The 23,186-nt window shown below is 42.6% G+C and overlaps 1 protein-coding gene across 11 annotated transcripts in view; it reads right to left on the bottom strand.

Annotated features, from left to right (window-relative positions):
• The window catches only part of ilrun (inflammation and lipid regulator with UBA-like and NBR1-like domains), a 111,097-nt gene extending 93,331 nt beyond the window's left edge, over positions 1–17,766 (bottom strand). For 10 of the 11 annotated variants that reach the window (XR_013577295.1, XR_013577297.1, XR_013577296.1 and 7 more), the window contains exon 1: positions 13,861–17,766. Coding sequence is in view for 7 of the 11 variants with exons in the window: in XM_078546737.1 (XP_078402863.1) it covers positions 13,861–14,015 (155 nt within the window). In the remaining 4 variants the exon portion in view is untranslated. Of the gene's footprint in view, positions 1–9,196; positions 9,305–13,860 lie in introns of all 11 variants that reach the window. The other variant, XM_078546742.1, reaches the window with a different exon arrangement.
• Between the last annotated feature and the right edge of the window lie 5,420 nt (positions 17,767–23,186).

Genomic DNA, 23,186 nt, shown 5'->3' with positions numbered 1-23,186 from the left:
CCATTCCCACCTTTCCCAAAACTCCACGTTTGAATCTCTCCAATCAGGCTTCCACCCCTACCACAGTACCAAAAAAGCTCTTAAAGTGACAAATGACATCCTATGTGATGATGACAAAGGTAAACTTTCCCTCCTCATCTTTCTCAATCTGTCTGCAGCCTTTGACATGGCTGACCACACCATTCTCCTCCAATGCCTCTCCACTGTTGTCCAGCTGGGGGAGACTGCTTTCACATGGTTCTATTCTTACCTATCTAATTGTTGCCAGAAAATCACTTCAATGGCTTCTCTCCCTGCCTCCATTTTTATTCAAAAAGGGAGACAGAAAGCAGGAAACTATAGGCCAATTAGCCTAACATCAGTCATAGGGAAAATGTTAGAAGCTATTATTAAAGATGTTATAGCAGGGCACTTAGAAAAAATCAAGGCACCAGGCAGAGTCAACATGGTTTTGTAAAGGGGGATTAGGTTTAACCAATTTATTGGAGTTGTTTGAAGGAGTCACATGTGCTCTGTATAAAGGGGAACTAGTGGATGTACTGTACTTAGATTTCCAGAAGGCATTTGATAAAGTGTCACATCAAAGGTTATTGCAGAAAATTAAAGCTCATAGTGTAAGGGGTAACATATTGGCATGGAGAGAAGATTGGTTAGCTAACAGGAAGCAGACATAAATAGGTCTTTTTCTGGTTGGCAGAATGTGACGAGTGGTGTGCCACAGGGATCAGTGCTGAGGCCTCAACTTTTTACAATTTATATAAATGACTTGGATGAAGGGACCAAAGGAATAGTAGCTAAATTTGTTGACGACACAAAGACAGGTAGGAAAGTAAATTGTGAAGAGGATGTAAGGAGGCTACAATGTGACATAGATAGATTAAATGAGTGGGCAAAGATCTGGCAAATGGAGTATAATGTGGGAAAATGAATGGAGTATAATGTGGGCAAATGTGAAATCATTGATTTTGGCAGGAAGAATAAAAAAGCTCAATCTAAATGGTGAGAAATTGCAGAGCTCTGAGATTCAGAGGGATCTGGGTGTCCTAGTGCATGAATCGCAAAAGGTTAGTATGCAGGTACAACAAGTAAATTAAGAAAGCTAATAGAATGTTATCATTCATTATGAGGGGAATTGATTACAAAAGTAGGGAGGTTATGCTTCAGTTGACAGGGCATTGGTAGCTCCACATCTGGAGTATGGTGTACAGTACTGGTCTCCTTATTTAAAGAAAGATGTAAATGTGTTGGAAGCAGTTCAGAGAAGGTTTACTAGACTAAATGCAGGAATGGGCTGTCTTATAAGGAAAGGCTGGACAGGTTAGGCTTGTGTCCACTGGAATTTCAAAGAGTAAGAGGCGACTTAACTGAAACCTTTAAGATCCTAAGGGATCTTGACAGGGTGGATTCTCTTCTGGGAGAATGTAGAACTAGGGGTCACTGTTTAAAAATAAGGGGTTACTCATTTAAGACAGAGATAAGGAGGAATTTCTTTTCTGAGGGTTGTCTTTGGAACTCTCTTCCTCAAAAGGCAATGGAAGCAGAGTCTTTGAATATTTTTAAGGCAGAGCTAAATAGATTCTTGATTAACAAGGGGGTGAAAGGTTATGAGGTGTAGGCAGGAATGTGCAGTTGAGGTTACATTCAGATCAGCCATGATCTTATTGAATGGCAGAGCAGGCTTGAGGGGCCGAGTGGCCTACTCTGCTCCTAATTCGTATGTTCCTTTTTGGATCCCCCAAGGATCGATCCTTGGCCCCTTCCTATTTCTGAGCTACATGCTGGCCCTCGGCGACATCATCTGAAGGAACAGCATTAGTTCTCACATGTATGCTGACAACACCTAGCTTTACCTCACCACAACCTCTCTCGACTCCACCGCTGTTGCTAAACGATCAGATTGCTTATCTGACATCTAATACTGAAGTTGTCCTCCAATTAAATATTGGGGAAGATTGGAGCTGGACAGAAAGCCATGGCTTCAAACTCTATTCCCTACCTACTGATTCCATCCCTCTCCTTGCAATGGTCTGTTTGCAGCCTTGGTGTCACACTTGATCCCAAGATGAGCTTCAAACCTCATTTTCACTACATCACTGAGACCGCCTATTTCCACCACCATAACATTGCCTGTCTTCACGAACCCTGCCTCAGCTCATTTGCTGCTGAAATGCTCATTCATGCCTTCGCTACCTCCAGACTTCACTATTCCAATGAACTCCTGGCTGGTCACATTCTACCATCGGCAAATTTGAAGTCATCCAAAATTCTGCTGCCCATGTCCTAACTTGCACAAAATCCCATGCCTCTCTCACCCGTGTTGCTGACCTACAATGGCTCTCAGTCAAGCAACTTCTAGATTTTAAAATTCTCAACCTGGTTTTCAAATCCAGCCCTGGCCTCAACCTCCCCTTATCCCATAATCTCCTCCACATCAGAGATATCTATTCCTCAAATTGTGGCTTCTTGTGTATCCCCAGTTTTAATTGCTCCATCATTGGTGGGTATGCCTTCTGTTGCCTCGGCCCCTAGCTCTGGAATACCAGCCCTACACTTCTCTACTTTGCTTCCCTCCTTTAAAACACTCCAATAAACCTACCTCTTTGCCCAAGCTTTTGGTCATCTGACCTCATGTCGCCTTATGTGGCTCGGTGTCATACTTTGTTTTATAATGCTTCTGTGAAGCACCTTGCGAGGTTTCGTTAGGTTAAAGGCGCCATATAAATTGTTGTTGGGTTAATCTTGGTTGCACATGATTTAATGGCAGCATTTTTTTTATTTCCCTCATCTAAACACAACCACTTTCACAACGGATTTTAGGGCTTATATAAATTACTTTAATTCTTTAACCCAATTTGCCTTGTGCCCAACTAACTTCTCCTAAATTTAAGGAATTTTACTTTTGTCTTTAATGGATAGCTTTGTAATAAAATGCAAAATAACCGGGCAGATGTGAGGCAAGTGCTGGTTTAAGGCAAAATCTGTCAAGGATAGAAGAATTTTGGGGCAATCTACAGCCCAAAAACACACAGGCCCAGATTTTCCGTTCCCCACAGGTACCCCAGATGATGTGCCAGGGGACCCTTCAGGAGTCCCCAGGCAAGGACCACACAGGAATTGCTCAGCAAGTTTCAACTTCCATGGGGCAATTACCCTCCTTCTGGAACCCTCAAACTCGGATTTAAAGTTGGAGACTTTGGATGGTTTCCAGGAAAAGTTCTAACTCCTGGATAACTATACTAGTCCCCCACCTCCCAACCAACCAACCCCCAACCCCCCACCCGGATTATCCCCTCAACTAACCCTTCCCCACTCCCCCAAATTTCCCACCCAACCCAGCAACTGCCACCTCCACCAACCAACCCACCCACCTTACACACTTACTTGCTCTCCTATCAAAATCAGAATGCAGAGCTAGCGTTGTAAATAGGGGGCGTGGCTTCCCCTCCAAGATCCGGCACTGCACTGAAGGGCTCCAGGGGCAGCTGTGCTATACATTTTTTAGCAAGCCTGTGTTGGAAGTACAGGTGAGAAATGTGCAGCTTCAGACTAACGTGAGTAAAAAGGAACAGAGTGGCAATCCAACGGTGATTGCCACTCCACAGAAGATTCAACTCTCAGTGTCTGAAAATTTTGGGAAATACTATTAACTGGCTTTTCCTATTCTACTGTTTTCAACATGGAAAACTTGCAAAGGGATTTGGGACCTCAGCTATGACTGAAATACTAAATGTATAGTCCTGGTGGTATTATGCATTGCTTTATATTTATTGGCAATGATCTTTATAGCAGAAGAGTCATGCAGAAAATGCAAATCTTTCATAAAGACGTTAAAGGTAGGAAAATTATATTTGAAATTTATTCACATGGCACCACTGATTGAATTATCTGAGCCAATTTAAATACAACATAACATCTGGAACAAGGAATCAGAGATACACGTAATACCAAACCCTAAACAGTGTTAACAGGCATGGCATAGCATAACAAAGGAAAATTCTGCCTCAGAAAATATATAAGAACATTTATATTAGGCTCTTAGTAGCTCAGCCTTAAATACATTATCCAATGTGGAACTGTGCCATACAAATTAGAAGGTCCCAGGTTTGATCACCAGCCTGTGCCAAGTTATCTCATCTCAGTCAAGATGGCAGTAGGGATCTATGACTGACCTCAGCATTCAGAACTAAAAGAAACGCAGGGAAGCAAACAAAACAGGGCTTCCAGATTTTAAGAACATTTTTGCCATGGCACATTAGCTTTAAACTGCATTTAAAAGCAAATTGTCAATTTGGTTGCATTTACACATTACAATACAGGATCAGTGACTCAAAACAGGCAACCATGGAACCCAGTCTATGCCGCTTTTTGGCTTGGGTCGGGTGGGGTCAAGGGTTGTTCAGGCCGCTCGGAGTGCGAGAAAAAACAGGCGCAAAGCCGATAACAAGTTGGCGCGCCACCACAGCACTTAGCCAAACAAACCCGTAAGTTATTTTACTCATCTAATGATAATTAAAATTCATGCATGGCAGCTTAAAAAAAATGCCCAGTCTTCAGACAGTGTTAGTTTTCGGATAGCCAGATTTGAGACACTGTAACTGTACGAAGTAGTGTTTTCGCCCCTCACCACCCATCTGTAAACAGAAAGGTGTTTTTGATTTGCTTCCCCCTTTATAAGCTTATGGCTTATTTCCCAACCTCTCAGTTTTGGTGTGATCCAATTATCTATTAATAACCCCACAGCAAACTCGAGAAAGCAAGAACTCAAAAGGTTAGTTTATTTGAAGACACTCAAATGCAGGAGGAAGGGTAGCAACGTTGCCTCCTTTGTAGAAGCAAAGAAAAAAAAGAGATTTAACGTGCAGAGACCACATAGAAAAGAAATATTGTTTCACGTGGGTCCCAAGTGCAGAATCAAAGTCCAATGAGGTACTCCTTCACGGAGGTCAGCAGGTTGAAAACCAGTGACATCAACTTCACACAATGAGGCAGGCACACAGAGATGAAAAGTCCTGTAGGCAATGGTACAGACGTTCCAGTAGAAATTACAGTAGACGTGGGGCCACCTATTCAATCTGGGCAGAGCCCCTTTTCTGTGATGCTGCTAGTTAGATGGTAAAATGGCAGACTGAGTTTGTAGTACAGCAAGGCAATATAACTAGTTCCACCAGCTAGAAGTTCATGTCACATGACTCCCACCTCTCCACATTGTCTTTGACAAGGGATGTGTATTCCTCGTCTGGGTGTCTGAATGGTTAAATGTCTCAACCATTAATAATTGAAAGGAAGATTGCGGGGTCCTTTGTCAGAGCAGACGAGTAGACTCCAGTTGGCTAACCTGGGTTAGGAAATGCAGTTGGGCTTTGTAAAGTTCTCTTTGAATTTGGTCTGTGCAGCCCACAGGGGTGTCGTCAGTGTCTCGTCAAAGATGACAAGGTGCGATCTAGATACTGCCAGAAAGCTCCTTTTCTTCGAGGGTCACAGACAGGCATTACTTCAGCCATTTAAAAAGGTTTTTGTCCAGTTTTTAAAATTTTTAGCAATAGCCATGAGGATACCTATGTATATTTTCCAAAAATATACAGTGTGAGTTCTTAGTCACCTCACACGGGGTAGAGAGGCGGAGAGGTGAGGGAGGATATTCCAGAACTTGGACCCAGGCAACCAAAGCAAAACCGCTAATGGAAGGGCAATTAAAATTGGGGTTGCACAAGAGGCCAAAATTTGAGGAGCACAGATATCTCAGAAGGTTGTGGGGCTTGAGAGGATAACAGAGATAGGGAGGGAGAGGCCATGAAGGATTTGAAAACAAGGATGAGAATTTTAAAATCAAGATATTGCTTGACCAGAAGCCAAAGTAGGTCAGCAAGCACAAGGGTGATGAGGGAACGCAATTTGGTGCAAGTTAAGACACGGGCAGCAGTTTTGGATGACCTCAAGTTTACAGACCTCATAGTTACAGAGGAAGGCCAGCCAGGAGTACGTTGGAATAGTCAAGTCTACAGGTAACAAAGGCATGAAAGAGGGCTTCAGCAGCAGACGAGCTGAGACAGGGATGACGTTAGGAGATGTTAAGAAGTGTAAGCAGGCAGTCTTAGTGATGAGCTAGTAATTAGTAACAAGCAAAGCAGCTTGTCTGATTGGCACCACCTTAATAATTCACTCCCTCCAGCACCGGTGCAAAATGGCTGCAGTGTGGCTCAGTTCATAGCACCCTCGCCTTTGAATCAGAGGGTTGTGGGTTCATGTCCCACTCCCGGAAAACCGAGAACTGTGATTGTACTCGACAGAGTTGCAATATGTGACTGTTGATAACTCGAAAGAGGATCTACAAAACATGCCGCAGCAAAGTTTCAACAGCACCTTCCAAATTTGCAATCTCAAGCACCTAGAAGGACAAGGGCAGCAAGCAAACGAAAACAATACCACCTCAAAGTTCCCCTCCAAATCACACACTATTCTAACTTGAAAATATATCATTCCTTCACCGACGCTAGGTCAAAATCCTGCAACTTGCTACGTAACAGCACTGTGGGAGTACCTTCACAACACAGACTGCAGCGATCCAAGGCAGCAGCTGCCACCATCTTTTCAAAGGGAATTAGGAATGGGCAATAAATGCTGGCCTTTCCAGTGACACGCATTCCCAGAAGGAATAAATAAAGGGAAACGAAGGCATACAAACTGCATATCACAAGAGGCTGTTACCATTCTATGATAACTGGAATATAACAACAGCCTTTTATTAAAACCAAAGGCTTTGATCTCTTACTCACAGCTTGCATACCTGCAACCCTCCCTCCTCAGGGTGATGAGTTTTCCAACAAATGAGCTATACTCATATATTGAAGAGTAGTTGCAATTTATTAAGTAATCACTTATAATGCAAGAAATTGCATAGTTCTGCAAATTAAACATGATAATGCTGGATTTCATTTTATGCCCAGTTTACCTACACCACATGGATTGCAGCGGTCAAGAAGGCAGCTCACCACCACCTTCTCAAGGGCAATTAGGGATGAGTAATAAATGCTGGCCTCGCCAGAGGCACCCACATCCCATGAATGAATAAAAAGGTATCTCACGTGAGGGGCAAAGAACCAAATGGCACATTTATTTTCACATGTAAGCAGGCTGCTCACTTTACTCCATTGCTCATACACCAATTATCTGCAGAACACATCGCTCATTCAGCATTATTAGCTGAGTTGATCTCTTCTAACCATAGACCAGGGCACCAAGTGCTTTCAAGTTAAAGTTGGGCAGGTTCTGAGCACTGAATTTTCTCCTTCATGTGTTTCTTAGAATTCTAAATTTTTTATTTTTTTTCAGATTTTAGATCATCATTGTTGTCTGACTGACCTTAAAAAGTTGCAAGGGGAAAGGTCAGGGGCTGACATTAAGTGTACAGCTCCTGCAACAGACCAATGGCTTCCTTCTAAACAATAAATGTTTATGATGCAATATGCCTTTAATCTAAACCTTGCATTCATACATGCCAGAACTGACAGACCAAGTTTCAGTGCTTGCCTCCACATAGGCCAGTCTGCTGCAATGTTTTCCCAAGAGAGGTGGGCTGCAATGTACAAGTTTGAAGGCACTTTTCTCAGGTGTCCTTGTATCTTTTAAACTGACCTCTTTGATAATGTTTGCCCCGAGACAGTCCCCTCAGAAAGTTGCTTGGGGATTCTGTAGTCATCCATGCAGGAGGCTTGCCAGCCTTCTAAGTTGAATTTTCTGGCAGGTGGTTTCCATGTTGTTGAGCCCAACAAAATGAAAGACCTCTTTGTTTGTTAACTTGTCCTACCATCAAACTCTCATGAGGGTGTCTTTGGTGGAAACGTTTCAGAGCTTTGATGTGGCACCAAAAGCAACCACAGGATTCACCATACAACAGGGTGGTAAGGGCAATGGCCTGGTACAGATGCTCCTTCTACAGTACCACATGAAACTTAAACAGGCAAAGGAGAGGGATTGAGGCTGCAAAGTAGCATATGTCCATGGTTGCAAAGAATTTTTAGCACCTTTCATGACTTTAGGACATACCAAAGCAATTTACAACCAACTTTCTATGAGCAGTCATCAATATTCCATCTAATACGCCTTCGCTGTGCATGGCCTATTTCTTGCACGCATGGTCCCTTGAAGGCTGTCACAGAACCGCAAATATGTACATCCTAAAGGGACCACTTCTCATGCATGGTTTGTTTGGCCCCTGCACGGAAAGTACTGGACTACTGTGCAGCTGGGGAGGGGGAATGTTGGTAATCACGCATTCATTGGCAGCTGTCTGGTGAGAGAATGGTTTGCTCATCTCTTGGCTCAGCAACCCCACTCTGGCATGGGAGTCTCTGCTGCATTTGCTGCAGAGAAAGGCAGCGGGCTGAGAAGGTACAGGATTCTCTGGTCTCCATTTCCTCCAGGCCCTCCTCTCAGCCAGTTGAGTTATTCATTTCTGCTCACAATGCCCCTCCAAACAGTCAGCCTCCAGAGGTCATGACCATCAGCAACTATCTCCCAGTTTCAAGTATCAAAGTCCACCATCTTCACATTTTGCTTTCAGGTGTCCTTGTAGCTAAGGAATGGACGTCCAGGAGGTCTCCGGGTATACAGCCATCATCCAACTGATAAACGTGGTTGAGCCAGTGCAGATGTCATTGACTTAGAATTCAGTATATGCTGATGGAATTAGCACACTGCATGACTTACAAGTTGGTCGAGGGAATGTTGATAGTCAATACATGAAATGCAGCAACCAATCTGTGCACAATATCCCACAAGCAGCAATTTGGTAACAGCCAGATGACCTGTTTTAGTACTGTAGTTGAGGGATAAATACAGACCAGATCATTGAGAACTCTCCGCTTTTCTCCAAACAGTTTCCCATATTACAACAGTGACTGTACTTCAAAATAACATCATAGACTTAAGTGCTTTGGACACCTGATGGTCACAAAATGCACTTATGAATGCAAGTCTTCCTTTAAAGGGAATCTTTTCTGTTCACTTGAGGGGTCAGATAGGGCCTCAAATTAATGTCTCATCCAAAAGACAACATCTTCAACACTGCGGCTCACTTTCAGGACTGTGGTGAAATGTCAGCCTGGATTCTCAAGCCTCTATAAAATGTGAACCACAATAGCCTACTTGCTCATATACAAACATTCTCTAAATCCATTCTCAATAGGAGATATTTTACCTTGATTTGTTCTTGACCTTGGCTACTTCTCCGATTCAATAGCAGGAAAAAGTGATTTTTGTTCTCCTCCCACCCACAATTTCAATCACTTGTATTGGCATAAAGCAGCTGGAGAAGGAAATCACTTGTCAAGAACAGATATAGAGCCATGTAGCAGTGAGATACTTCAATAAAGCAAAACATATTGATCTTTGGCATGTTGGCAATGAGAGCTGATATAGCAGTGGAGTTAACTTCACATTATTAATCTATGATTAAGTTGATACATCACATTTCCAGTCTCGACAGTGGGTGTTTTCTATTGTTGGGAGGAATGGGACAATAGTCTACAATTTGTGGAGTTTTTCCACAGCGAACTGTCCTCTGAATCTGACTCCCGAGTCAGAAGTTAGCACAAGTACAGGTTAATGCCAAAATTCTCAAGTCTCAGTTTGTCATTCACTGTTCTGCCACAGGCTGCACTATAGACAATTCCACACCTCCAGAACCAGCAATCATCAAAGTCGATTGATCTGATAAGAACCTCCCTTTTAGGCTCGTATATCTCATGTTAGAAAATCCCACAAAAAGTTAAGCTTAGTTCAATGAGGTGTTATTACGTTTTTCAAAAGGATTTGAGTAATAACTACAGTCAAACACTGATCTGGCCCTGAAAAGTATTTGTGGAATGTTGTTAAAGGTCTCCATTAAATCATTTAACTTTCCAAAAAAAATCTTAATCTATTTTTTAAGATAATTAATCTTTTTCCAGAGTTTGTTCATGAGATTTCACCTCAAGAGCATGCCTCAGGTACACGATCCAATCTTAATTTCGCTAAAAATTTTTAAAACGTGATTTAATTATTAGTGCTTTTCATCCCCTGGTTGGCTGTCTGTGGGAATTCTTTAATGTGATTGGCTGCTTGATGACATCAATGCAGCTCGACTCTGGGAATTCCCATTAACAAACAAAAAGTTATCGCCAGAGATTGATAGATCTCTCGGTACAGCTTTCTTCGAAATCAGCAGCGAAGACCCTTGTTTTGCCACTGCCTGTGAAACCAGGATCATTATAAAAAACATCCGAACTTCCCTCACTTTCAGGAACTTTACAATGCAAGTCATGCTAAGTATAATGCCAAAGACCCCATCCCAGTAATCACTGCAAAGAATATTATCAAAATAAAGACAGAATTATAGTACAATCCTTGTGAAGGAACCTGCTGACACTTTATCCGAATGAGGGAGGTCCAGGAAAGCAATGCTCAATCTCAGCTCACCAGTCTTTCCAATTAGTTGAAGTTCAGACTCCTCAGGTAACGTCCCCCTCCCTTTCAAATCTGTCGTCATCAACCATCTCCTCAACAAAACCCTTCTTGATTCCTGTCCTTGCAAACTACCATCCCATCGCCAACTTCTCTTTCTTTTCCAAAGTTCTTGAACATGTTGTCATTGTCAAAATCCATGCCTACCTTTCCAACAACTCCCATGTTTGAATCCCTCCAATCAGGTTTTCACCCTTGCAAAAGTACAAAACAGTTCAAAGTCACAAATAGCATCCACTGAGACTGTGGTAAAATATTCATCCTCATCCTTCCCCACTTAGCTACAGTATTTGACACAGTTGACCATGCCCCTCTGATACCTCTCCTCCATTGTTCAGTTGGTGCGACTGCATTCGTCTTGCTCAATTCTTCAGCTATCCAGAAAATCATATGCAATGGCTTCTTTTCCCATTTCCATACCACTACTCCGGAGTCCTCCACGGACCTGTCCTTGGGCTATTCCAATTTCTCAGTTACCTGCTGCCTCTTGAAAACATCATCCGAAAAAATGTCAGGCTCCACATATACAATGATACCCAGCTCGACCTCACCACCTCTCTTTTTTGTCAAGATTGCTAGTTCAACATCCGGCAATGGTGAGCTTAAATATTGGAAAGCAAATATTGAAATCAAAGTCTTTGGTCCCTGCCACAAATTCCAACCCTCCTGAACCAGACCATTCACAACTTTCATGTCCCGTCTGACCTTGAAAGGGGCTTCAGACCACATACCCACTTCAACACCAAGACCTCCTACTTCCACCTCTGCTCACTAAAATATACTGGTTTCCAGTCCAGCATAGACTCAAATTTACAATTCTCATCCTTATTTTCAAATCGCTCCAAGGTCTCACCACTCACCATCTCCTTCAGCTATATAAGTCTCAGATCTCTGCAGTCCTCCAATTCTGGCCTCTTGCACATCCCTGATCGCTCTGCTATTGGCAGCTGTGCATTTGGCAATGCAGACTCTAAGTTCTGGAATTCTATCTTTCAGCCTTATTGGCTCTCTACCTCTCTCGCTCTTCCTTTAAGATGCTCCTTAATAGCTACCGTTAATTGCGCAATACAAGGCAACCCAGTGTATAAGACAACTCCATATTTTGGCCTCAAAATCATGTTTTTGCATATACTTGGCATATACATTGACCACCCTTTTCAGCCACAAAATGCCAAACTCACATTAGCAGTCAGCCTCAATTTTTCATCCCACAAATCAATCTTTTACTTACAGCGCCTTACAACTGGGTGCAAGGGATCAAGCAAGGGGTATGGGCTGTGTTACGAAGATGTGTTGATGTTTAAGACAGGGCCACACAGAGCACCCCATGTGGCAGATGACAAAGATGGCAATCTCCCACACCGACGGTTCACTTATATGGAAGTCAACCCCCACTCTTGGCGGGATTTTTCGAGGCTTCAAAGGTCAACTTAAACACCGGTATCTATGGTACTTCTTTGACCAAGCTTTTGGCCATCTGTTCTACTATCTCAAGTAGCCAGTCTCACTTTTTGTTTGGTTATGCTCCTAAGAAGCTCTTTGGGCCTTTTACTACATTACAGGCACTATATAAAGCAATTTGTTGTTGTAGTGGCATATTGGTTCACCTGTCACGACTACACCTTTTAGATTAATATGCAAGGCGAGAAACTGCAACCATACCATCATGATATACTGTATTGTAGTACACACCATTCAAGGATTTAATCAGAAAGGTAACTTGATTCAGTTTATTAAAATTTCTTGTTTAGGGAATATGTAGATGGCTGAAGGATACAGATGTTTCTTCTGGTGTGGTATCCAGCCTACTTTAGGTGATGCGAGTAGGACTCAGTGTCAGGATATTGCCTCAGGCATGATGTGCTGAATGACCAATGATTCTAATTCCTGGTTCACCACAACTATTGCAGTTCCTCAGCAATTGGCAACTTGTTATACTTGAAGTAAATTCCTGAATTTCTAAATATCTTCTACTTTTAATTTGAGGGGCAAGGAAAATTAGCCTCTACCAGTTCTGGCCAAAATGTATCACTAAACCAACATCATCACATATATTAAAAAACCAACTGCCAATTTATCTCAATGCTGTTTGTGGAATCCTGTTGTGCAAAAGTTGGCCATGGCATTTACCTACATGATAAAAATTACACTTCTAAAAGTAATTTATTGGCAGTGAGGCATTTTGGGAAGTCTTAAAAGACTGAAAGGCACTGTCAATTGCAAGTTCTTTGTCTTGTAAAATAGTGAATAACTGCATTTATGTAGCACCTTTAATGTAATAAAACATCCCAAAGCACTGCAAAGGTGCATTAAACAGAAAAATTAACACCATTATTCTAATTTGCATAAAAATGCTACAGATGTGAAAAGAGATTTGATTACATCATACAAAACATGGAAATATAAATGCATTTAAGGTGTGTTTTATGGAGGTCATCAGAAAATAAAGACCCCAGCACAAACAAGCGCCAACTGTGTTACATCTCATCCCTGAGAAAATCCAAAACCTGAATTCAAAAGCCAATGTTTCAAAGTTATAAGCTGCATTTAGTGTGCTTGAACATTCAGCATTTCTATGTTAAGTACAAAACATCTTCCATTAAATATTTAAAAAACTGACAAAAACAGTACAGAATATAACAAGTAAACCAAACAAGTAAACATTCCCTTTAGTATCTGTAAAAATCTTTAGAAGGCAAAGGGAAGAAAATATGGTTAGTTTTGTCAGCTTTTAAACCTAATCTTACATAAACAGATTTCTAAAATTCTACAGGATTGAAAATCCACTCGAAATTAGTTGGAAAATTCTTGGGACATTACTGCGTTCAAACAAAACTGGAGAAATATTGCAAGCTACGTGGAACTTTCCAGAAGACCACTGAGAAATTAGTACATTTATTAGTTTTCAATATTATCGTATTTAAGATAATAAAGCATAGTCAATTCTCATCAACTTTTACTAGCCACAAGTGTGCAACCAGAGCCAAGTTAGTCAGCCTGAACACCAGCTCAGAAAGAGTCAATAAATAGATGGTTGACGGCATCATCAGATCGCACAACTTTTCAGCTACGCTGCAAAATGACTCGACAGAAAAAGGAGCGGGCTGCCAGTTCATCAAGGCGCGGCGGTGTTAAAAGTACATTTGTGGCAGAGAGCCGGGACAGAAGCCCCTCCCCGAATCTCCAGCAATCACCCCTTCGGTAACGGAGGAGGGAGGCGGATGGTAGCGTCCCCCCTCCCACTGAAGCCGCTTATGTAATCTGCGGCGAGACGCACAACAAGGCCCGGAGTGAGCGCTCTCGGCCTATCAAAGGGACTGAGAGGAAGGAAGGGAGGGCCTGGGGAGGCCTGGGACTTACCAATTGGTCATGTCCAGGAAGAACGCACAGCCGGCCGGGTTGAGCTGGAAGCCCAGCAGCCTCTGAAACTCGGAGATGAGCACATCCTTGTCGGTGGTTCCCATGCAGCTAAATTTCTGCATCAGGTCCTGATCTAAGTCCATATCCACGTCCATCGCTTTTCTCTTTCTGGGTCTCTCTTTTCTCTCTCTTGTCTCTTTGAAGTGCCGCCGGGCCGGCTGTCGGTGAGGGGCCCCCGCTCAGCTTGCTGTGTACGGGTGCGCTGTGACGTGTAACTCGAGGCCGAGGCCTACCCCTTCAACATTGTCGCTACCTCGTTCCGATGGCGTCCGCTTCAACCGCACGGTCCCCCTCTCGCAGGCCATGCGCATGCGCGCCCACCAGGCCTGCCCTCCCCGCGAGTCACACACACTCTTGCCCGGCGTCACCCTGCTCTGACGTCACACTCGTCCGACGTCACCGCCGCTCTGACGTCACACTCGCCCGTGACGTCACTGACCCGCTGAAGATGGCGTCCCTCTCAGGTCAAAAGGACAATCAGGAGGGGCCTTTGATTGAAATAGGTGCAGGAGGAATGCATAGGGTTGCCAATACGCTAGGCTTGGACTCTTCAGGAATTGAAGATCAATCCCCAGGAAATAAAAATAATAAAAGGCCATAGGATTCACGGGAATGTAGCAAGCTGGATACAAAATTGGCTCAAGTGACAAGAAACAAAGGATAATTGTTGACAGATGTTTTTGAGACTGGAAGGCTGTTTCCAATGGGACTCGGCAGCAGTTAATTCTAGATCCCCTGCTTTTTGTTGCATATATTAATGATTTGAATATAAACGTAGGGGGCATGATCAAGAAGTTTGCAGATCACACACAAATTGGCACGTGGTTGACAGCGAGAAGGATTGCTGTAGACTGCAGGAAGATACCAATGGACTGGTCAAGTGGGCAGAAAAGTGGCCATTGGAATTCAACCCGGAGAAATGTGAGGTGTTGCATTTGGGGAGGTCAAGCAAGGCAAAGGCAATAAATGGGAGATTACTGAGACAGTAGAGGAATTGAGGGACCTTGGAATAATATCCACAGATCCCTCAAGATAGCAAGACAGGTCAATATGGTGGTTAAGAAGGAATATGGAATCCTTGTCTTTATTGGCCGAGGTATAGAATATAACAGTAGGGAGGTTATGTCAGAACTCTATAGATTATGGGTTAAACCACAGCTTGAATACTGTGTGCAGTTCTGGTCACAGAAGGGATGTAATTGCGCTAGAGGGGGTACAGAGGAGATTTACGAGGATGTTGCTAGGACTGGAAAAATGCAGCTATCAGGAACGATTGGATAGGCTGGGGTTTTTCTTGGAACAGAGGAGGCTCAGGGGAGATTTGATTGAGATGTACAAAATTGTGAGGGGCTTGGATAGAGTGGATGGGAAGGGCCTATTTACTTTAGCAGGGAAGTCAGCGACTAGGGGGCATAGATTTAAGGTGATTAGTAGAAAGATTAGAGGAGAGATGAGGAAAATTTCTTTCACCCAGAGGTTGGTAGGGGTCTGGAACTCACTTTCTGAAAGGGTAGTAGAGGCAGAATCCCTCAGGTCATTTAAAACCTGTCTGGATATGTACCTCAAGTGCTGTAATCTGCACAGTTACAGACCAAATTCTGGAAAGTGGGATTGAGCTGGGTGGCTCTTTCTTCGGCACACAAGCGGCCTCTTTCTGTGCCATAAAGTTTCTATGATTCAATGGGGACAGTCCTGCATGCAACTCTGGAGAAAATTAATAGGGACATTAAAAAGATAGGCTATTTGAAATTTTCTTTGAACATTTCCCTTTATCAGTCATAAAAATATTGAAAATGAGAAAAAAGGCTTTTTACTGACAGTCAAGTATCATCCAATTAAGTAATGAGTCTTTTTGCTTTCCGGTTAAATGACGTAGGAAGGCAATGTGTCACAAGGATGGCTGTGTTGGCCAACAAATGACTGGGGCATGGGGGCAAGTCATGTGATGAAATCTCCAGGAATACATTTAATTACAGTTGGCAACCCTAGGAATGTATTGTTAATTGGTGATGTATTACGTTGGTGCTTAAAACTCCTAAAATACTATCTTGCATAGCAATGGCTGGCGCAACAGAAAAAAGCTGCAGATATTAAAAAATCAGGAACATAAGCAGGAATTGGGAAAGCATCTGGTGAGAACAAAGGAGTTTATGTTTCAGGTGTGGCCTTCTTAAAAATGAAAGATGTTACGTAAGGAACTGGGGGGTGTGGGGAAGAATGCATCTTCGATTTGGAAAAACATCTTAAGGCTCTCTACAGAGAGGCCTTCAAAATAGTGAAGCCAAGCCAAAGGAGAACATCATTAGATAGGTGACCTGGAGCTTTGTTAAAGAACCTGGCTTTAATTAAATACTTAATGGAGGAGAGAGAGAGAGAGAGACAGCCAAATCCCAGATCACAGGGCCCACACAAAGGAGGCAGTGCCACTGGTGCACAAGAAATGAAATAGAGTGCCCTGTAAAGTACTTGAGTGGAAAACGCAATGGTTAAATGGCAGGAGTGATATTAACCTTGTGGGTCAATTTGCTAGTGTTATTGGGAAGGGTTTAATCTAACTTGGCAGGGGTCAGAGAACCAGGAGGAAACATCAGAGATGGATACCAAGGTGCACAGAAGACTGGGAGAGATAAATAGCATTAGATTAGGGATTAGTAAATTATTAGATGGGGTCAGAAAAAGGGAGAGAGTAATAAAGTTTAAATTAGGGTTAATCTGCAAGTACATTGAGTATGGTAAGTAAGATTAGTGAGTTACATGCGTAGATTGACATGTGGAAAATATGATGTGGTTAAAACAGAGTCCCAGCTCAAAGAAGGGCAGGACTAGTTGTTAAATATTCCTGGATACAAAGTGTTCGGGAAAGATAGGAAAGGAAGAAAAATTGGGAGGAGTGGCAGTACTGATTAAGGAGAACATTGCAGCGCTGAAGAGAGAGGATGCCCCAGAGCAGTCAAAGACAGTATCTATTTGGCTAGAGCTAAGGAACAAAAGAGGTGCAATTACATTGCTCAATGTGGTCTAAGGGCCACCAACCAGTGGGAAGGATGTAGATGAACAAACTTGCAAAGAAATTACAGAGAGATACAAAATTATAGATTAGTTATAATAGGATCCAAATTTAGACTGGGATAGTAGTAATGCAAAGGGCAGAGAGGGACAAGAGTTCCTAGAGCATGTTCGGGAAAATTTTCTACAGCAGTATGTTTCCAGTCAAACGAGAAAGGAAGGAATGAGGTAGGCCAAGTGGATCAAATGTCAGCCGGAGAACATTTAGGGAACATTGATCGTTGTATTGTAAGGTTTGGGTTACCAATGGAAGAGGACAAAGACAATCTGGAGTAAGAATAATTAACTGGGGGAAAGCCAACATTAATGGGATAAGAGTGGATCTGGGACAAATAAATTGGAGTAAAAGATTGTCAGGAAAAACAGCGGCTGAACAATGGGCTACCTTCGAAGAAGAGATAGTTTGGGTACAATCAAGGTATATTCCCTCGAAAGGGAAAGGTAGGGCAAACAAATCCAGAGCTCCCTGGATGACAAAAGAGATAAAAGTTAAAGATGAAGCAGATAAAGTATGCTTATGACAGATGTCAGGCAGACCAAGCTGAATATAAAAAGTTCAGAAGGGAAGTGAAAAAGCAAATAAGAGAAGCAAAGAGAGAGTATGAAAAGATGCTGGCAGCGAACATAAAAGGGAATGCCACAGTCTTCTATAGGCATATAAATAGTAGAAGGGTGGTAAGAGGAGGAATAGGGACGATTAGGGACCAAAAAGAGGATTTACACAAGGAGGCAGGCAGCATAGCTAGGTGTTAAATGAATAAAGACAGAAAGTGCTGGAAAAACTCAGCAGGTCTAGCAGCATCGGTGGAGAGAGAAATAAACTTAAAGTTTTGGGTTCAAATATGTGCACATTGACTTCTGTCTTTACTACATTACAACTGTGACTACACTTCAAAAATTACTTCATTGGCTGTAAAGCATTTTGAGATGTCTGGTGGCCGTGGGAAAGCTATATAAATGCAACATTCTCTTTTTTTTCTAATACAATGCATAATAAGAGAATCAAAGAAATTAAAGATATTTACAAGACACAAATGTATCAATAACTGAAGGAAGTAGGAACTAAGGCAAGTAGAAATGGAAGAATGAAAAACAGTATGCAGTGCAAACTCCAGGAAACTGAGAGAACAAAGAAACAGATCAATACCACGGGTGCAGGACAGCATAGTGTTCCAATCCTTATCCAAGGAACCAAGCCATTACCCTGGAAAAGCTGCAAAACCCCATCCCTAAAAGAAAGTGGGAAATCTAGTTCCGTTTTTAAGTTATTAAAGTGAAAATGAAGACTAAAGGGCTGCAAAGTGCCTAAGGAAAAAATAAGGTGCTGTTGCTTTAACTTGCACTGAGTTTTGGGACAAGATCGGGTAGAAATTTGCCACAAGTGGTGCTACAAGGCATAGTATCTGATCAATTGCCTGGTTTACACAGCACCTGTTATTCAGTTCCATTTCAGTCAATGCAATTAAACATAAAGTGCTGCATATTGGCGGGACCAATACTGCCATTTTGTGCCTCCACCCTAGGTGAATTTTGACCTTAATGTGTTGTAATACAGATCCAGAGAACCTTTGGATGAAAAATAATTGAATTAGATACTTTTATGGTAAGGTACTATTGAATCAAGAACTGCCAACATGAGATGTGCAGTTGTTAAACTTTTTGTTTCCTTTTTATTCTTTGAATTCCATAGGCTGGTTTTGTTAAAGGAACGAGCCAGAAGGGAAAAAAATCTAAATCTAGTTACAGTTAAAAATACAGCTTTGTTCAGTGTCACTAATGTGTGGGATGCTTTCACAGTTTCACTAAAATAGCCCAAAGTATCATTTAAAATCAAATGTGGTTTATGCATTATTATATATTTAGGTGGAAAGTTTTATGTCATAACTTCTTGTATTATAGCCTGCAAAATAATAAGAACAGTTTGACTGGTAAAGTTCTCAAAATATAAAACAGCAACACAAATTCTTAATCTCTCAATTGAAAGATTGGGTTGAAAATGGGATTAAGTCACGACGCACAATTAATCTCACAAATTTAGTGTGAAGCTTCCCAGCTCTATAATCACTTATCTGCTGTCTAGGATATAAGATAAAAGTTTAAAGATTTTAAACATGAATCTGTATTTTTGTCAACCCACATAATAAACTCAGTGTTCAAAATATGCATTTTATGATAATTAACTTAACATTATCATTATGCTGTGACTGACCTGTACTCATTGAAATTTCAGGATACTATTTGTAGGTTCTTTCCCATGCACATTAGGTTGGTGGAAAATCTCTCAGTTTATTAACATCAACCACCTGTTAAGATCATTAAGGATATGTTTGCAAGTATCTTACTGTTTATCATCTAAAATTTCAGTGCCAATTAAATGGGTCGTGTAGTATTTTGGCACACATTAATGGAATTATATGTCTCCTTGCCCCTGAAGGATAACACCTAAATTGTATGGAGTCACACTGGGATGAATAGGAAATAATAAGTTAATGTAATAAAAGCAGATACAGTGACAGTTATTGTATTTCTAATATCCAGGTTACACAATGAACTTTAGTTTGTTGATGACCAAAATACATAGATATTTTAGAGAATGATACATGTAATGTATCATAAAATGTTTGATAAGGTCTCTCACAGGAGACTTTTTTTTTAAAAAGTAGTAGTATAAAAGAAAATTTAGCACAAGGATAGGAAGTTGGTCAATAGGTGTTATTCAAATTGGAGACGGGTTGGAAGTGGTGTTCTCCGGGGATCCACTTTTATGCTTAATGCATATAATCGATTTGGACTTTGGTATAGTTGCATTATATTGAAATTTCATGATGATGTAAAATTAGAGAGTTTGATAAAAAGGGGGTCTGTTAAAGACTTCAGGAGGATATAAAAGAGTTAGCAGTATGGGCAAACAGGTGGCAAATGGAATTTAATGCAGAAACGTAACGTATTTTGATAGGAAGAATAGGCAGATGCATTTAATGGAAGATCACAAAACGTTTACAAATGAGGAAGACCACTTGCTTATTTTAATTTATCCATTCAGAAATATCCCATACCCCGCTCTCCCAATTGCTGGCTCTAATTCTTTGTTAAATGATTTAATGATGTTTGCCTTCACTATATGCAGGCATCCATTCCAATTAATCACCCTTCATGTGAAGAAAAACCTGCCAGTATCAGTCTAAAATTTGCCTTGTATCAGCTTGAACCTGTCTTCCTTTGTCCATCTCTCCCTGTTTAATGTATAGCAATATTCCAGAGTGGAGTCAAGGGTGAGTTTTTTGAGGAGACGAGGTCCAGGACCGGATTCCAGCTACTCAGAATTGAGTCTGGAATGATTAAAATGAGGCCCACGGGGCCAGAATTTCAAACTTGGTCCTCCATTCCCAACATATGCTATTTTCCCCAAGTTGGGTTGCAACCCCACATGTACATCCTGTGACGTCAGGGTTGCCATTGTGGAGCACTAGGAGAAATTTGAATTTCATCCCCCAGGCTATTTTTATCACGTCAGAGGATTCAGAAGCCTATAGGAACATCACTTGGTAAGTCAAGTCGTGAGCATTGGAGGATGCTTACTGAGGAGTCAGGAACCTTTTGAATGGTAAGTTTAAATACCCCCTCATATCTCCCTTGTTCCCCATATCTTCTAGGCTCCATCATACCCTCCATGGCCCCTCTATACCCCATGACCCTTCCATAATGATTCCATCACTTCCATGCCAGTCTGAATCCTCCATACCCACTCTTCCTGTATTCATTATGTACAGAAACAATAAGCCATTCCTTAATAGTGGCATGTCTTTGAAATTCTCCTAAAACTGACAGAATAGGAAACAGGCTTTGAAAATCTGCTTGGCAAAAAACTGCTGCTGTTACAACCTCATAAAATATCAATCACCCACAGCCACCCATTAGTCAGCCTTGGAGCACAGCCAAGCATTCATAATAAGGCCATCTGGCAACTGTGTCAACAGAAGCAGTTTGAACAGGTGGTCAAACATTGTTTAAGCAGGTGACCTCATTATTGACTGAGCTCCAAGCATCATGATAATGAAGGAAAAACACCGAATTGCATCCAGAAATATTGGACTTGAAAAACAAGACCCGAGTTTTAAAAATGCACACAAACCACTGGCTGGAATGCTGCAAGGTGACTCCCTAAGAGGTAGTGGAACCCCACCCTGTTGCCAGACAAGGTACTTCTAAAGACATCCAGAAATTAATTGCTTCCTCCGGTAGAGACAATGGGACATAATGGGAGATGAACATCATAAGAGATCCTGTGAGCAATGCCCAGACAGATTTGTGAATTCGCTCCCCACTTGGAATATACAGAGGGGTTAAAAGTGAGCTGAAAAGCTGCTCCAGTGTCTGTCTGTTGGTGGGTGTTCTGAGAGAGAGCAAGTGTTGGAAGTTTGACTCAGAAGTAACAGCCGCACATAGACCCCTGCAAATTGCCATTTTGCAGGTATCCCGATCTCTACCAAATTCAACACTACTGGAACCTCGAAACTGACTATTCGTCTACCAGAGTCAATTCTACTGGAATCTCGAATCGCAAAGACCGCAACACTCAATCACCTACTCCCCACAAGTCAAGGACTGTTCCGTATACCTTTTTTTATGTACATATTCACTTACTTCAATCTAAATTCTTACTTATAACCTGTATGACCTTTTATGCCTGTGTTTTAACCTTTCTTGCCTTTATTAGTTAAAAAAACTTATTCTTAACTTTACCTCAAGAAAGTCTGATCAAATTGGCCCCTAGAAAATCAGAACGATTGGGTCTGAGAAAAAGGTATCTGCAAAAGGGGTCCTTTTCAGATTAAATCTTGTTGCGACCAGCAGAAGTGGGTGCGCTGAATAAAGACAGGGAGCCAGTTCATCCCTCCTCACCCGGGGGTGTCCCAGCCACACTGTGACAAACTAAGGGGTCTCACCTGGATCAACAACTTTGGGGAACCTCACCTGTGGGTGGGTTGTAACACAAGAATAGTTAATGAGCTCAGCTCATCTGGGTCTGTTCACATAGCTTGAAGGGAGTGTTAGCTTTGTTTGGTGAGAGCTTTTTGAGGCTATAAGTAATTTATTTTCATAGTTCCTCAATGTCTATTTATTTATTTAGACAAAAATTAAGAGGTGTTAAGAGGTTTAAAGCTTTCTTCATTGATACTGTGGGCCATAACTCTGAGCTCCCCAGCATTGTCTGAGGGTGTAGCCTAAAGACGTGCTGGCGAATCCCCTTTGGAAGTTCACAGATAAAGTTTGCATGGAAATTGCCCAGAAGTGCTAACTTCCCTTGGGAAATTGCCTTGCACTGAGAACCATCCAAAAATGTAATATAAATTGCAAACTTTGGATAGTTCCAACTGGGTTCCACCAATAGTTACCCCAGAAAAACTTAGAAGGATTAAAACCACTTCTAACTTCTGGGTAACTATTGTACACACCCCGCCCCACGGCACTGCCCCCACACCCTCGACCCCCCTCCCCACCCCAGTGTACTTCCCCCATGCCTCAATCACCCCACCCCACCATGGGATTCCCCCCACCTGCGCAGGTCTCCTCTCCCCCAGCCCAATGAGACCCAGCCTGAGGCCCAACCCCTCCTGAGGTCCAACCACCCCCTTGAGGCCCAACAGCCGCAGACCCCCCGAGGTCTGACACCCGAGGCCCGACACCTTCCTCCTCCCACCACCCCCCCACCCTCCGCAGGGGTGACCCAAGGTCCAGCCCCCGCCACCCTGAGACCCAACACTGCCCCCCCCCACCAAGTGCAACACCATTCCCACGCCCCCATGTCCCTCCCAAAGCCCGACCCAAGGCCCTACCCCCACCCCAAGACCCGAACCCCTCCCCGTCCGGAGGCCCAACATTGTGCCCCCTAGCTCCCCTGACCTCTGATCCCCTCAACCTCCCCACCCTGACCTCCGCCCCCCCACCCCCCCCACCCCATCACCTCCCATTTCTGCCCGCAACCCCCCCCCCCCACCCCACCTCCCAAATCCTATCCACTTACCTGCTCCCTGGCCTTTAAATTTCAATGGACCTTTAAACTTACCTGGTTTACAGCAACTAGTGCTGTAAAAAAGGGGGCAGGGCCTCCTTTACTTTGACTCTCCTGGACTTCCTCGCTGGCCCCTGGATCTCGCCTGGCCTGAGTCAGAAAGTCAGGCGAGATAGCATCGAAAAAA

The sequence above is a fragment of the Cetorhinus maximus genome, chromosome 8, assembly GCF_964194155.1.
Source record: "Cetorhinus maximus chromosome 8, sCetMax3.hap1.1, whole genome shotgun sequence".
Classification (NCBI taxonomy): domain Eukaryota; kingdom Metazoa; phylum Chordata; class Chondrichthyes; order Lamniformes; family Cetorhinidae; genus Cetorhinus; species Cetorhinus maximus.
The sequence above is the reverse complement of the archived record's forward strand: the minus strand, read 5'-3'. Positions and strand labels throughout refer to the sequence as shown.